At 49.7% G+C, this 11,928-nt stretch overlaps 1 protein-coding gene across 2 annotated transcripts; it reads right to left on the bottom strand.

Annotated features, from left to right (window-relative positions):
* Positions 1–642: 642 nt before the first annotated feature.
* On the bottom strand, positions 643–11,164 carry Septin12 (septin 12). Of its 2 annotated transcripts, XM_052757820.1 has the most exons (10): positions 11,124–11,164; positions 9,993–10,180; positions 9,428–9,553; positions 9,278–9,359; positions 6,770–6,907; positions 6,536–6,653; positions 6,354–6,449; positions 1,576–1,672; positions 937–988; positions 643–847 (listed from the first exon to the last, which is right to left on the bottom strand). In XM_052757820.1, the coding sequence occupies exons 2-10, from the start codon at positions 10,150–10,152 to the stop codon at positions 643–645; spliced, it is 1,074 nt and encodes a 357-aa protein (XP_052613780.1). In that variant the 5' UTR covers positions 10,153–10,180; positions 11,124–11,164. The 2 variants fall into 2 exon arrangements, with proteins under 2 accessions (XP_052613780.1, XP_052613779.1); XM_052757819.1 differs by lacking the exons at positions 937–988; positions 11,124–11,164 and having other exon boundaries at positions 828–847; positions 9,993–10,152.
* Positions 11,165–11,928: the final 764 nt, after the last annotated feature.

The raw sequence follows: 11,928 nt of genomic DNA on the forward strand, positions 1-11,928 counted from the left end.
TATCTAGTTGAGGATAACCTTGAATTTCTTGTGTGTGTGTGTGTTCTTTATTTTTTATTTTTCCGAGATAAGGCTTCTCTGTGTAGTGTTGGCTGTCTTGGAACTTGATCTGTAGACCAGACTGGCCTTGAACTCAGAGAGTCCCCTGCCTTTGCTTCCCAAGTGATGGGATTAAAGGCGTGTGCTACCACTGCCCAACTTGGATTCTTTTTTCAATGAGAACTTACTTCTCAAAAGTTGGGCTCATCCCGGATATGAACCAGGAACCTCTCACACAGTAAGGGAGAATCATACCCCTAGACCAATGAGCCACTGAACCTTGAATTTCTTATCCTGTTTCTTCCTCCAGAGTGCTAGGATTGAAGATGTGCACTCTGCTGGCTTTACGTGGTGCTGGAGATCAAACCCAGGGCTCTGGGCACGTCAATCATTCTACCAACCGAGCCACATCCACAGCCCCAAGAATCATATTTTTCTATCAGACTGGCTCAAAGGACTCATTTACAAAGCCTTTAGTTGTCAAAGCACAGCTTTTTGTACAAAGTAACATCGGCTTCTCATAGATGCTCTAGTACTGGGGTCTGTGTTGGGGGCTGGCTGCTGAGGAGTGGTGAAGCCTAGCAGGCCAGGGAACATGGCCACTCAGCACTCATCTTCCCTGGAATCCTTGGTAGCTCGCTTTCGGGCCTTCCCTGGTCCAGCGGACATCAGCTGTCCTGGGGAGGCTGGGGCCAGGTTCACCCAGCCCGGCCCTCGGGGCAGCAGGTGGCTCTCATTGAGTCTGAGGACCCGGTAGTTCTCGTAGTGGACATTGTGGGTGATGTCCTTCAGGTCCTGGAGATGGGAGCTGAATGATAGGAGGCAAGTCAGCCTAGGCCAGGATGGTCCCAGACCCCCCTTTTCAGCCACGCGAATGCCAGGTACCCCACACCTCACCGGATGAGCAGGTCTCTCAGGAGAAGAAACTCACAGTGTGCCATGTTCTCCACTGCAAGACATGGGGCCTAACACAACTCTGCACTCGCAGTACGCAAGAGTGCACAGCTGCTACATGTTACGGTGCCTTCTGAGACCTGCCATTGCCCTGCCCCACCACCTCTTCCTCCCTGGTTCATTCATTCATTCATTCATTCATTCATCTCTGGGGCCTGGCTCCTACAAATAGTTGCTAAACTGTTGAATGCAGCATTCTCCAAAGACAAAATTCATGTTTCTTTTTTTTCTTTTTGAGGCAGGGTCCCAGATAGACCAGGTTGGCCTCAAACTTGCTATGAAGCCAAGGATGCCCTTAGACTTCTGATCCTCCTGTCTCCAGGACCTCCCTGTGCTAGGGTTACAAGTGTGCTACCATGCTTGGCTCCATAGGTTTTTAATAATGATAATAATAAATCAGGGAGCTGAGGTAGGAGGAAATCCTACTTCCATGCACATGGAGGGGCTACATTAAATTTTGGCAAGCTCAAGGTTGCCTTCTAGGTGTGGGCAGCTGCCAGGCAAGGGGTGGAAAGAAGCTATGGATGTAGGGGATGCCTACATCCCCATACGCACTACATGCTACCACGTCCCCAAACTTACCTTCAATGATGCCCCATTTGGTCTTCCGGCCCAGGACACATCTCCCATTCACCAGGTGCTCTCGATCAGCCCCGACCACAGCAAAAGGGATCTGCTCCTAAGAGACAGAGGAGAAGAAACTGAGGCAGGAGGCAGGCACATGAAACTAGGAAGTTGCAATATACCATGGAACTCATGCTACCCTCACCTCTACAAAATGGGGGCACAGATGATGCTGGTGCAGGGCTGTTCAGCCAATGGTGGCGTGCCTAGCACAGTTAAGTGTTAGCAGCGTAACCCAAGGAAATGGTGTTCTTGTTAACTCCACATTAATTATATAGTCCTGGGGGAAAGGGTGTGGCTCAGAGATTAGCATGAACAAGACCCTGAGTTTGATTCCCCAGTGTGAATTCACACAGACACACACACACAGACACACACACACACACACACAGAGAGAGAGAGAGAGAGAGAGAGAGAGAGAGAGAGAGAATATAATGTTGGAAATATCAAACATCTTACTTAGGAAGGAGACAGTTATAATCAGGGACTAAATAGGAACTGTATATAGCAGGGGCTGACCCCTTGTAACTAATGGCCAAATTGAACTGACCACCTTGTGTTTTCTTTAAACTTTTAAGACTATCTCATAAGGATGGGCATGGTGGCGCACACCTTTAATCCCAGTCCTTGGGAAGCAGAGGCAGGGGGATCTCTATGAGTTTGAGGCCAACCTAGTCTATAGTGAGTTCCAGGACACCCAGGGCTATGTAGATAGACCATGGCTCAAAAACCAACCAACTAAACAACAACAAAACTTTCATGATAAGTAGGAGTTTACTTACAATTTTAATTACATTTAGTTTTCATTTGTGTGTGTGTGTGTGTGTGTGTGTGTGTGTGTGTGTGTGTGTACATGATACATTGTCAAAGGACAGTTTGGGAGAGTTGGTTATCTGCTTCTACCGTATGGGTCCTGAGGATGGAACTCAGGTCATTAAGCTTGGTAGCAAACACTTTAACCCACTGAACCAGCTCAACAGCTCCATCATAAACCTAAACAAATACTTTTATTTACTATTTAAATTAAAAGTTATTTATTTTTATTTATTTTTTTAGACAGAGTCTTCCTGGGTAGCCTTAGTTGTTCTTTAATTCGCTCTGTAGACCAGGCTGAACTTGAACTCACAGCGACCCTCCTATCTCTACCTTCCAAGGGCTGGGATTAAAGGTGTGTGCAACCATGCTTGGCTTTGATTTTTTGAAATTACATTTATGCATTTATTTTTAAAGATTTAAAAACAGGGGCTGGAGAAATGACTCAGTTTTTTTTTTTTTTTTCTGAGACAGGGTTTCTCTGTGTAGCTTTGCACCTTTCCTGGAACTCGCTTTGTAGACCAGGTTGGCCTTGAACTCACAGAGATCCGCCTGCCTCTGCCTCCCAAGTGCTGGGATTAAAGGCGTGCGCCACCACCGCCCGGCTCAGTTTTTTTTTTCTTAATGCCAAATGCCATTTATTGAAGGAGGGAGGAGGTCTTAAATACAGGCTTACAGCACAATGGGAGAACCCCGGAGGGTAGAAGTTCACTACCGATGTTTTACAATCTTGCATCTAAGCTGTTAGTGCCCATTATGCAGGATACACAGACAAGGAAGTTTCCTTAAGCATTCAGGAGGGTGGAACCCAGCAAGGAATTAGCATAGGGACCATATTAAGGTCAAGGTCAGCAAGCAAGACAACAGTTACCCAAAACGAGGGCCAGGGACCTACAGGTCCCCCTTTTACTAAAAAATGAGCTTCTGACTTAAGTTGCATGGGACATCAGCAGGTCACCTTACCCGTCATGGAGACAACTGACCAGGCCATACAGGCGCTCTGTCTTAGGTTGGTGAGCGCCCCCCAGGTATTACCCGTCTCTGAATACTCATTATCATACAGGCTCAATCGTGTGTGAGCTGCAAAATTAACTGCTGCCAAAGATCTCAAAGTGGCGCTGGGCTTGCAATCTGTGTGTTCAACACAGAAAAGACCAACAGAAGTGCTGTGGGATGGTCTGTATGTCAAATTGCTCTGATTGGTCAATAAATAAAACACTGATTTGGCCAGTGGCTAGGCAGGAAGTATAGGCGGGACTAACAGAGAGGAGAAAAGAAAGAACAGGAAGGCGGAAGGAGTCACTGCCAGCCGCCGACATGACAAGCAGCATGTGAAGATGCTGGTAAGCCACAAGCCATGTGGCAAGGTATAGATTTATGGAAATGGATTAATTTAAGATGTAAGAACTAGATAGCTAGAAGCCTGTCACGGTCATACAGTTTGTAAGCAATATAAGTCTTTGTGTTTACTTGGTTGGGTCTGAGCGGCTGTGGGACTGGTGGGTGACAGAGATTTGTCCTGACTGTGGGCAAGGCAGGAAAACTCTAGCTACACAGAAGTCCTAACCCACCCATAGCCAGTAGGCTAAAGGCAGGCTCAGTTGTTAAGAGCACATGTTCTTGCAGAGGACTCAAGTTTGATTCCCAGCACCCACATCAGGCAGTTCACAACTGCCTGGAATTCAGGGAGTTGACTTTCTCACCTTTTTGGGCACATGCACAGATACACATATATACACATAAATAAATAATAAAAAATTTTAAAAAGATTCAAAATATTATTTTGAGTTCTGTATATGTGTGTGTTTGTATAGGTAGGTATATGTGAGTGCATGTGATGGTATTGGATCCCCTGAGCTGAGTTATAGGTGATTGTGAGTTGCTGGACCTGAGTGCTGGGAACAGAACTTGATTGAGTCTTCTGGAAAAGAATCCAGTCTCCTAACCTTTGAGACATTTCTCTAGGTCCTATGTGTATGTGTGTGTGTGTGTGTGTGTGTGTGTGTGTGTGTGTGTGTGTGTGTGAGAGAGAGAGAGAGAGAGAGAGAGAGAGAGAACTTGTGTACTTGTGTGGAGGTCAGAGGACCACTTATGGGAAGTGGTTCCCTTTTCCACCATGTGAGTCTCAGAGATTGAACTTAAGTCACTCAGCTTGAAGCAAGCACCACTAACCATTTGGACTTCTTGCCAGTCCCTATTCTTTGAATTTTAAAAATTTGTTTTCTGAGACAGGATTGCATGTATCTCAGATTGACCTTGAACTGACTACACAGCCAAGGATGAGCTTGAACTTCTGATCCTCCTGCCTCCACCTCTCCAGTGCTGGGTTACAGGTATGCACCGCCATGTTCTTCATCAACTTAAAATATTTGATTTTATTATTATTGTTTGGAATGATGGAGATGAAAATCGGGGCCTCAGGCACACTGGGCACGTGCTTTACCTCTGAACTACAACCCAAAGACCGGGGATGTTTCTCTTCTGTGGTGATGGGGACCAAGCTCAGAGCCTCCACACACTCTACAAACATGATTTTTTTTTTTTTTTTTTTTTTGGCTACAAAAGTCCATTTGTTTTCTCTCCTCTGGGGGTGCTCTCAGGCCACACTGCAGGGTTCAGTAGTTGCATCAGAGACTGCCTGGCCCAAAGAACCTAAAATATGTCCACCTGGACACCCACACAGAGTCACCACCTGGACACCCACACAGTCACCACCTGGACACCCACACAGTCGCCACCTGGACACCCACACAGTCACCACCTGGACACCACACAGTCACCACCTGGACACCCACACAGTCACCACCTGGACACCCACACAGTCGCCACCTGGACACCCACACAGTCACCACTTGGACACCACACAGTCACCACTTGGACACCACACAGTCGCCACCTGGACACCCACACAGTCACCACTTGGACACCACACAGTCACCACCTGGACACCCACACAGTTGCCACCTGGACACCCACACAGTCACCACCTGGACACCCACACAGTCACCACCTGGACACCCACACAGTCGCCACCTGGACACCCACACAGTCACCACCTGGACACCCACACAGTCACCACCTGGACACCCACACAGTCACCACCTGGACACTCACACAGTCACCACCTGGACACCCACACAGTCACCACCTGGACACCCACACAGTCGCCACCTGGACACCCACACAGTCACCACTTGGACACCACACAGTCACCACTTGGACACCACACAGTCACCACTTGGACACCACACAGTCGCCACCTGGACACCCACACAGTCACCACTTGGACACCACACAGTCACCACCTGGACACCCACACAGTCGCCACCTGGATACCCACACAGCGTCACCACCTGGACACCCACACAGTCACCATGTGGACACCCACACAGTCACCATGTGGGCACCCACACAGTCACCATGTGGGCACCCACACAGTCACCACCTGGGCACCACACAGTCACCACATGAGAGCTGTATCCCACCGTGTCTGTGCGTGTGTGTGTGTGTGTGTGTGTGTGTGTGTGTGTGTACATGAGCACACGTGAGAGCTGTATTCCACCGTGTCTGTGTGTGTGTCTGTGTACACGTGAGAGCTGTGTCCCACGTGTCCCACCATGTCTAGTTCCCCCGTCCGTTTTAAAATTTGGTTCTTTACTGTTGAGTAGTAAGGTTCTTTATCTATTAGAATGTCAGCCCGGTAAAGCCGTGGCTGACAGACATTTCTTCCCACTCTGTGGGTTCTCTGATGAGAGCCATTTCTTGCTCGCTTTGAGTTTGTGAGCAGATGAAGAATCTTTAACTATGTACATACATTTCCTGAAATTGCAGAAAGAGCTCGATTTTCAGATGGAAGGATGAGTGGGAAGGAAATCAGACGGCCTTAGTGTCACTGGCCTTCTGCACCGTCTACAGCACCTTACCCGGATCTTACTGTTAAGGAGCCGGTCATTGACATCCTCATCGAAACATTTCTGCGGGTACACATCGATGCAGTGAGTTTTCAGGTTTTGCTGGATCTGGGGAACCAAGCACACGTGATCTCAGCACACCATTCATTCTGCTCTGCACACTGACCCAGCTCCACCTTGGGCACCCAGATCACCCTGCTCCTGAAGGCATCTCGCTCTTCAATGGTCAGGCTGTCAGCCCGGGCGATCACCGGCACCACATTCACAGTCCGGCACAGCCGCCGCAGGAACTCAATGTCCAGGGGCCGAAGGCTGCCCGGGACAGGGCAGTGACGGTAGCGCGTGGTGGATGGATGAGTGAGGTACAAAAGTCAACCCGAAGCTCCCAACCGTCAAGTGGCCCTCCCGCAGCCAGTGGGTCACCTCACCAGTGGCCTGTGGGTGGCACAAAGTACACACAGCAGTGCACACGGGTGTCAGGGATGTGGCGCTGGCGGGTGATGAGGAGCTCCTCCTGAAGATACTGCTCGTACTGTTGGTTGATGTAGCTCAGGATCGGGTCCCAGCTGGGGCAGAGACGTCCCCTCAGTGCCTTCCCCCAGGACTCACTATTTTCTTGTCTCTGGGTGGTCTATCTACATTCTCAGGGACACACAGAAACCTCTGCCTCTCTTCACTTGAGGTCTAAGCTTCCCTGTTCATAAAGCGAGCACAGTAATAGCACTTATCGGTTGGGCCTGGTGCCACAGGCTTGTCATTCCAGCTACTCAAGAAACTGAGGCAGCAGGGTTATAAGTTCGAAGCCAGCCTGGATAATTTAGGGAAATCAAGTCTCAAGAGAAAACATACAATCTGGAGCTGGGGGTATCATTCAGTGTTTGCTAACATGTACCACATCTTAAGTTCATTCTCTAGCACTAACACATATATATCCTAATATCTATATCATATATATTATATGTATATAAAATTTGCTTGGTGAGGGAAGGGTGGTCATTAAGTGACAATTGGTCATCAGCATGGTCCAAGACACCACTGGTTCTCACCTGGTAGCTGCAAGACTCTGTGTGTGTGTGTGTGTGTGTGTGTGTATGTGTGTGTGTGTGTGTGTGTACCTGTGTGGAGGTCAGAGGTCGCTCTTGGCTGTCTTCCTTAGTTGCTCTCTACCATACAGCTATGCCTGACTTGGAATTATCTTATTTTATGTGTGCTTCACTTGCATGACTGTGGTAATTTGAATGTAACTGGCCCCCATAAGCTCATAGGAAATGGCACTGTTAGGGGGTGTGGATTTGTTGCAGTAGGTGTGGCCTTGCTGTAGGAAGTATGTCACTGTGGGGGTGGGCTTGAGGGCTCATATATGCTCAAGCCATGCCCAGTGTCCCAGACCACTTCCTGTTGCCTAGAGGTCAAGACGTAGAACTCTCAACTACTTCTCCAGCACCATGTCTGCCTGCATGCCTCCATGTTGCATCATAATGATAATGGACTAAACCTCTGAAAATGTAAGCCACCCCAATTAAATGTTTTTTCTTTATAAGAGTTGCCATGGCCGGGCGGTGGTGGCGCACGCCTTTAATCCCAGCACTCGGGAGGCAGAGGCCAGCGAATCTCTGTGAGTTCGAGGCCAGCCTGGGCTACCAAGTGAGTTCCAGGAAAGGCGCAAAGCTACACAGAGAAACCCTGTCTCGAAAAACCAAAAAAAAAAAAAAAAAAAAGAGTTGCCATGGGGGCTGGAGAGATGACTCAGTGGTTAAGAGCACTGTCTGCTCCTCCAGAGGACCTGGGTTCAATTCCCAGCACCCACATGGTGGCTCATAACTGTCCATAACTCCTATTCCAGGGGAATCTGACACCCTCACACAGACATGCATGCAGGCAAAGTACCAATGTACATAAGTACAAATAAACAAGGTGGTGGTGGCACACGCCTTTAATCCCAACACACAAGAGGCAGAGCCAGGCGGATCTCTGTGAGTTTGAGGCCAGCCTGGGCTACAGAGTGAGATCCAGGAAAGGCGTCAAAGCTACACAGAGAAACCCTGTCTCGAAAAACCAAAAAATAAATAAATTATTAAAAAAAAAAAAGAGGTGCCATGGTTAGCTGGGCGGTGGTAGGGCACACCTTTAATCCCAGGACTTGGGAGGCAGAGGCAGGTGGATCTCTGTGAGTTGGAGGCCAGTCTGGTCTACACAGTGAGTTCCATAACAGCCAGGGCTACACAGTGAGACCCTGTCTCAAAAACAACAAACAAGCAAAAGGCAGGTGCTGCCCGACTTCACCTTGTACGTGGAGAGAAGGTCTTTCAGTGACCTGGGGCTCACAGGACCCCCTGTCTCTGCCTCCCCAGCAGTAGGATCTCAGGAATACACCGCCATGCTTGGCTTTTTTTTTTCCCCCCACGTGGGTTCTGGGGATAAGCTCAGCTTTCAAGGCAAGCACTTCACCGAAGGGACCATCTGTCCAGTCCTCTGCTGGGGCCTTCCTACTCCAGGCTCCTGTCAGCACAACACTCCACCAGACTGCCTGACTGCTTCTGCTCTTGGAGATTGACCCCAGACCCTGCGCATGGTGTGTGAGCATTCTAATGCTGAACTATAACACTAAGCTCTGTGCTCAGCCCTGTCCTCGCTTTCTGTTTTGAGATAAGAGTCTTGACACATTGCTCAGGCTGGCTTTGAACTCGTGAGTCTTCTGCTTCAACTGCCAGAGTGCAGGGATTACAGAAGTACAGATTTCTGGTGCTTTAATTGAGCACCAACTGTGTACCAGACCGCTGGCTGAGACCCGTACATATTCAGCTCTCTTCAACTTTGGAGGGTGAGGTGGGTGTAGGAAAATGAGGCTCCCAGGTGACACAGACAGACGACAGGCCCCTCCAGGGTGGCTTTTCACAGACCTTGTGGGGACAGGGGCTGCACACCCCAGGACCCACCACTTGTCGTTGTTGATCTGGTCTCCAAAGCCAGGTGTATCTGTCACTGTCAGCTTCAGCTTTAGGCCCTTCTCCTCGATCACTGCGGAGGGAGAGAGATGGAAGACTACGGACCTGGCGGGGCCTGTGGGGGCAGGGAGGGCCACTCACCGTGAGTCATGGAGTGCAGCTCCAATGTTTGTGGCATGGGTACCTCCAGGTTGGGTAGACTTGACTGCCACACTTTGGACTTGAACAGCGTGTTCACCATGGTGGACTTGCCCAGCCCACTCTGCCCTGGGAGATACAGAACACAGTGGCCAAGGTATATATGCTAGGATATATATATATATATATCTCATAGTGTGTGTGTGTGTGTGTGTGTGTGTGTGTGTGTGTGTGTGTGTGTGCAGGGAGATAAGAAGACAACTCTTGGGAATTGGTTCTGTCCTCCACTTTGGGGGTTCTGAGTCATCTACTGCATAAGCAATGTATGTACAGTGAGGTCATTCATGGTCACTGTGTCTGGAAGGACCCACACCCATGATTACCCTTGCCTGGGTAATCCACTTATGGGTGGTTTTGCATCGAATGACTCAACACCTCTCACAGATTTAATTGCAACTCTTGGGTGAGCTGGTGGGTCAGTGTGGAAGACCGAGTCCAGGGCAGGTGAGGGACCATGCCCATGGAGTCTTCTTTCATCTTCTCCTCTCTACCTCTGCCCCTAACTCACCAACTACCATGATGTTGAACTCGAACCCGGTCTTCATGGCCTTGATCCTCAGCTGGTCTAACACAGCCTCAATGCCCACAGATCCAAGCATCTCACAGGGTGGGGTCAAGGGACTGGAGGGCCTTGAAGAGCAGGGAGAGGGCGATCGCCTCTCCTCCATGGGGCCGAGGACACAGTGGTGTCTGTTGCTGGGGAAGTTTTGGAGAGAAATGTTGTTGCTAGGGCTGGGGCTCAGAGGGGCTAGTCTGAGTAGACTTTTCTTTTGGCTGACCTCCATCTACTCTGGAGCTAAAGATGACCTTGAACTCCTAATCCTCCTGCCTCCACCTCCAAAGTGCAAGGATTACAGATATGTACCACCATGCCCAGATTTTAAATTATGCTGGGAATTGAACCCAGGCCTTCATGCACACTAGACAAGCACTCTTCCAGGTGAGCTACATCCTGGCCCATCCTGCCGCCACCCCTCAGTTTTACACTGTTGTTTAGGCCAATCTGGAACTCCCTATGTAGCTCAGGTCAGGACAGTCTTGAGTTCGTGGCAATCTCCCTGCCTCTGTTCCCAAGTGCTGGGATTATAGGTGTTTACCACCATACCTCGCTGGAGTTCTGGCTTCCAAACCATAACTGAGTGTATTGTTCCTGGTTATGCTCTATACCCCCTGGTCAGACTGAGTTTTCATGACCCCAGGCTGGGGAGACTGAGTCTGCATCCTGAGACACTCTTGTCTCAGAAATCTACCCTTCCCCTACTCTTGACAATGATCTTCCCACTCAGACCCTAGTGTTTGTGGCTGGACTGGAGTCCTCAAAGAGCCACAGCCAGGGGGGACTGGGCTGTTCATATCGCAACAGGGAACTTGGGGAAGGGGCTTAGGAATGGATCCTTTGCTTTCCCCAGGGGGACAAAGAGCAGAGTTAGAAGATGTGATAGGGACAGATCTTGAATGAAGGACACACACATACACACACACACACACACAGAGAGGCTGGAACACACACACACACACACACACACACACACACACACACAGAGGGGAACAGGAATTGGGGGGGAGGCTGCTGCAGTGCGCAGGCACCAGTGGGCAGCCGCAGAGGACGTAGAGAATAAGAAGCTGGCTGGTGTGGCACCTGGTGAATGAGTCCCTTGTGGGAGCTGAGAGCAGCTGGCAGGCCCTGGGGTGCGCTGAGGGGGAGGGGGAGGGCTGGCAGTTAGCCACAGAATCTAGGTCTCCTTCCTTCTTCCTCCTTCCTGTGATCTGCCCCCTCCCCCCCCCAGGCAGGAGGGGCTAAGGCCAGGGACCTGTTGCTTCACCCTAAGCCTTTAAACCCTAACACCAGGCAGTGGCCCTGACCTCATCACACAGGACCCCAGCTAGAGATGGGAGCCCAGGCGCCAGGCAGCTCCCTCATCAAGACTCTGGGTTGATGAAAGTCGGTTTCCACTTCCAAGTCCATGCTTTAGCTTTGTGTCCAGAAACTGTGGGTGGAGACCCGCTGCCTAGAAGCTGGCACCCCACGGGTAAACCTGTCTCGGGGCAGCTACCTACTGAGGAACCCTGGGATAATCTGCAGCCTATGAAGTCACGGTTTTCATCTCAGGTTTCAGATAAGAGAGTAGAACCTGAAGTTCAAGGTCACACATGGAGGAAACAGCTGAGCCAGAGCAGCAGACAGTCTGTTCCTTCTGTTTCCTGTTTACAGGGGTCTGTCCTATACCAGTATGTTTTAGATGACAAGAGGGGCATGGTGGAACACAGCTGAAATCCCAGCACTTGAGAGGCTGAGGCAGGAGAATATTGAAGCCATCTTCATCTACCCAGTTAGATCCTGTCTCCAAAAAAAAAAAGGAAAAGTATGGGTGGGACTGCAGAGATGGCTCATCAGTTAGACCAGTGAGACCCAAGTTTGATCCCCAGCACCCACATGGATCCAG

Source organism: Peromyscus californicus, unplaced genomic scaffold (assembly GCF_007827085.1).
Source record: "Peromyscus californicus insignis strain IS unplaced genomic scaffold, ASM782708v3 Scaffold_3__1_contigs__length_106647218, whole genome shotgun sequence".
Classification (NCBI taxonomy): domain Eukaryota; kingdom Metazoa; phylum Chordata; class Mammalia; order Rodentia; family Cricetidae; genus Peromyscus; species Peromyscus californicus.

Coding starts and splice junctions, on each gene's coding strand:
- Septin12 (XM_052757820.1), bottom strand. CDS start 10,152: ATGGAGGAGAGGCGATCGCCCTCTCCCTGCTCTTCAAGGCCCTCCAGT. Junction 9,554..9,992: donor GTTCAACATCATGGTAGTTG/GTGAGTTAGGGG, acceptor TGTATCTCCCAG/GGCAGAGTGGGCTGGGCAAG. Junction 6,654..6,769: donor GTGCCACCCACAGGCCACTG/GTGAGGTGACCC, acceptor TGTCCCGGGCAG/CCTTCGGCCCCTGGACATTG.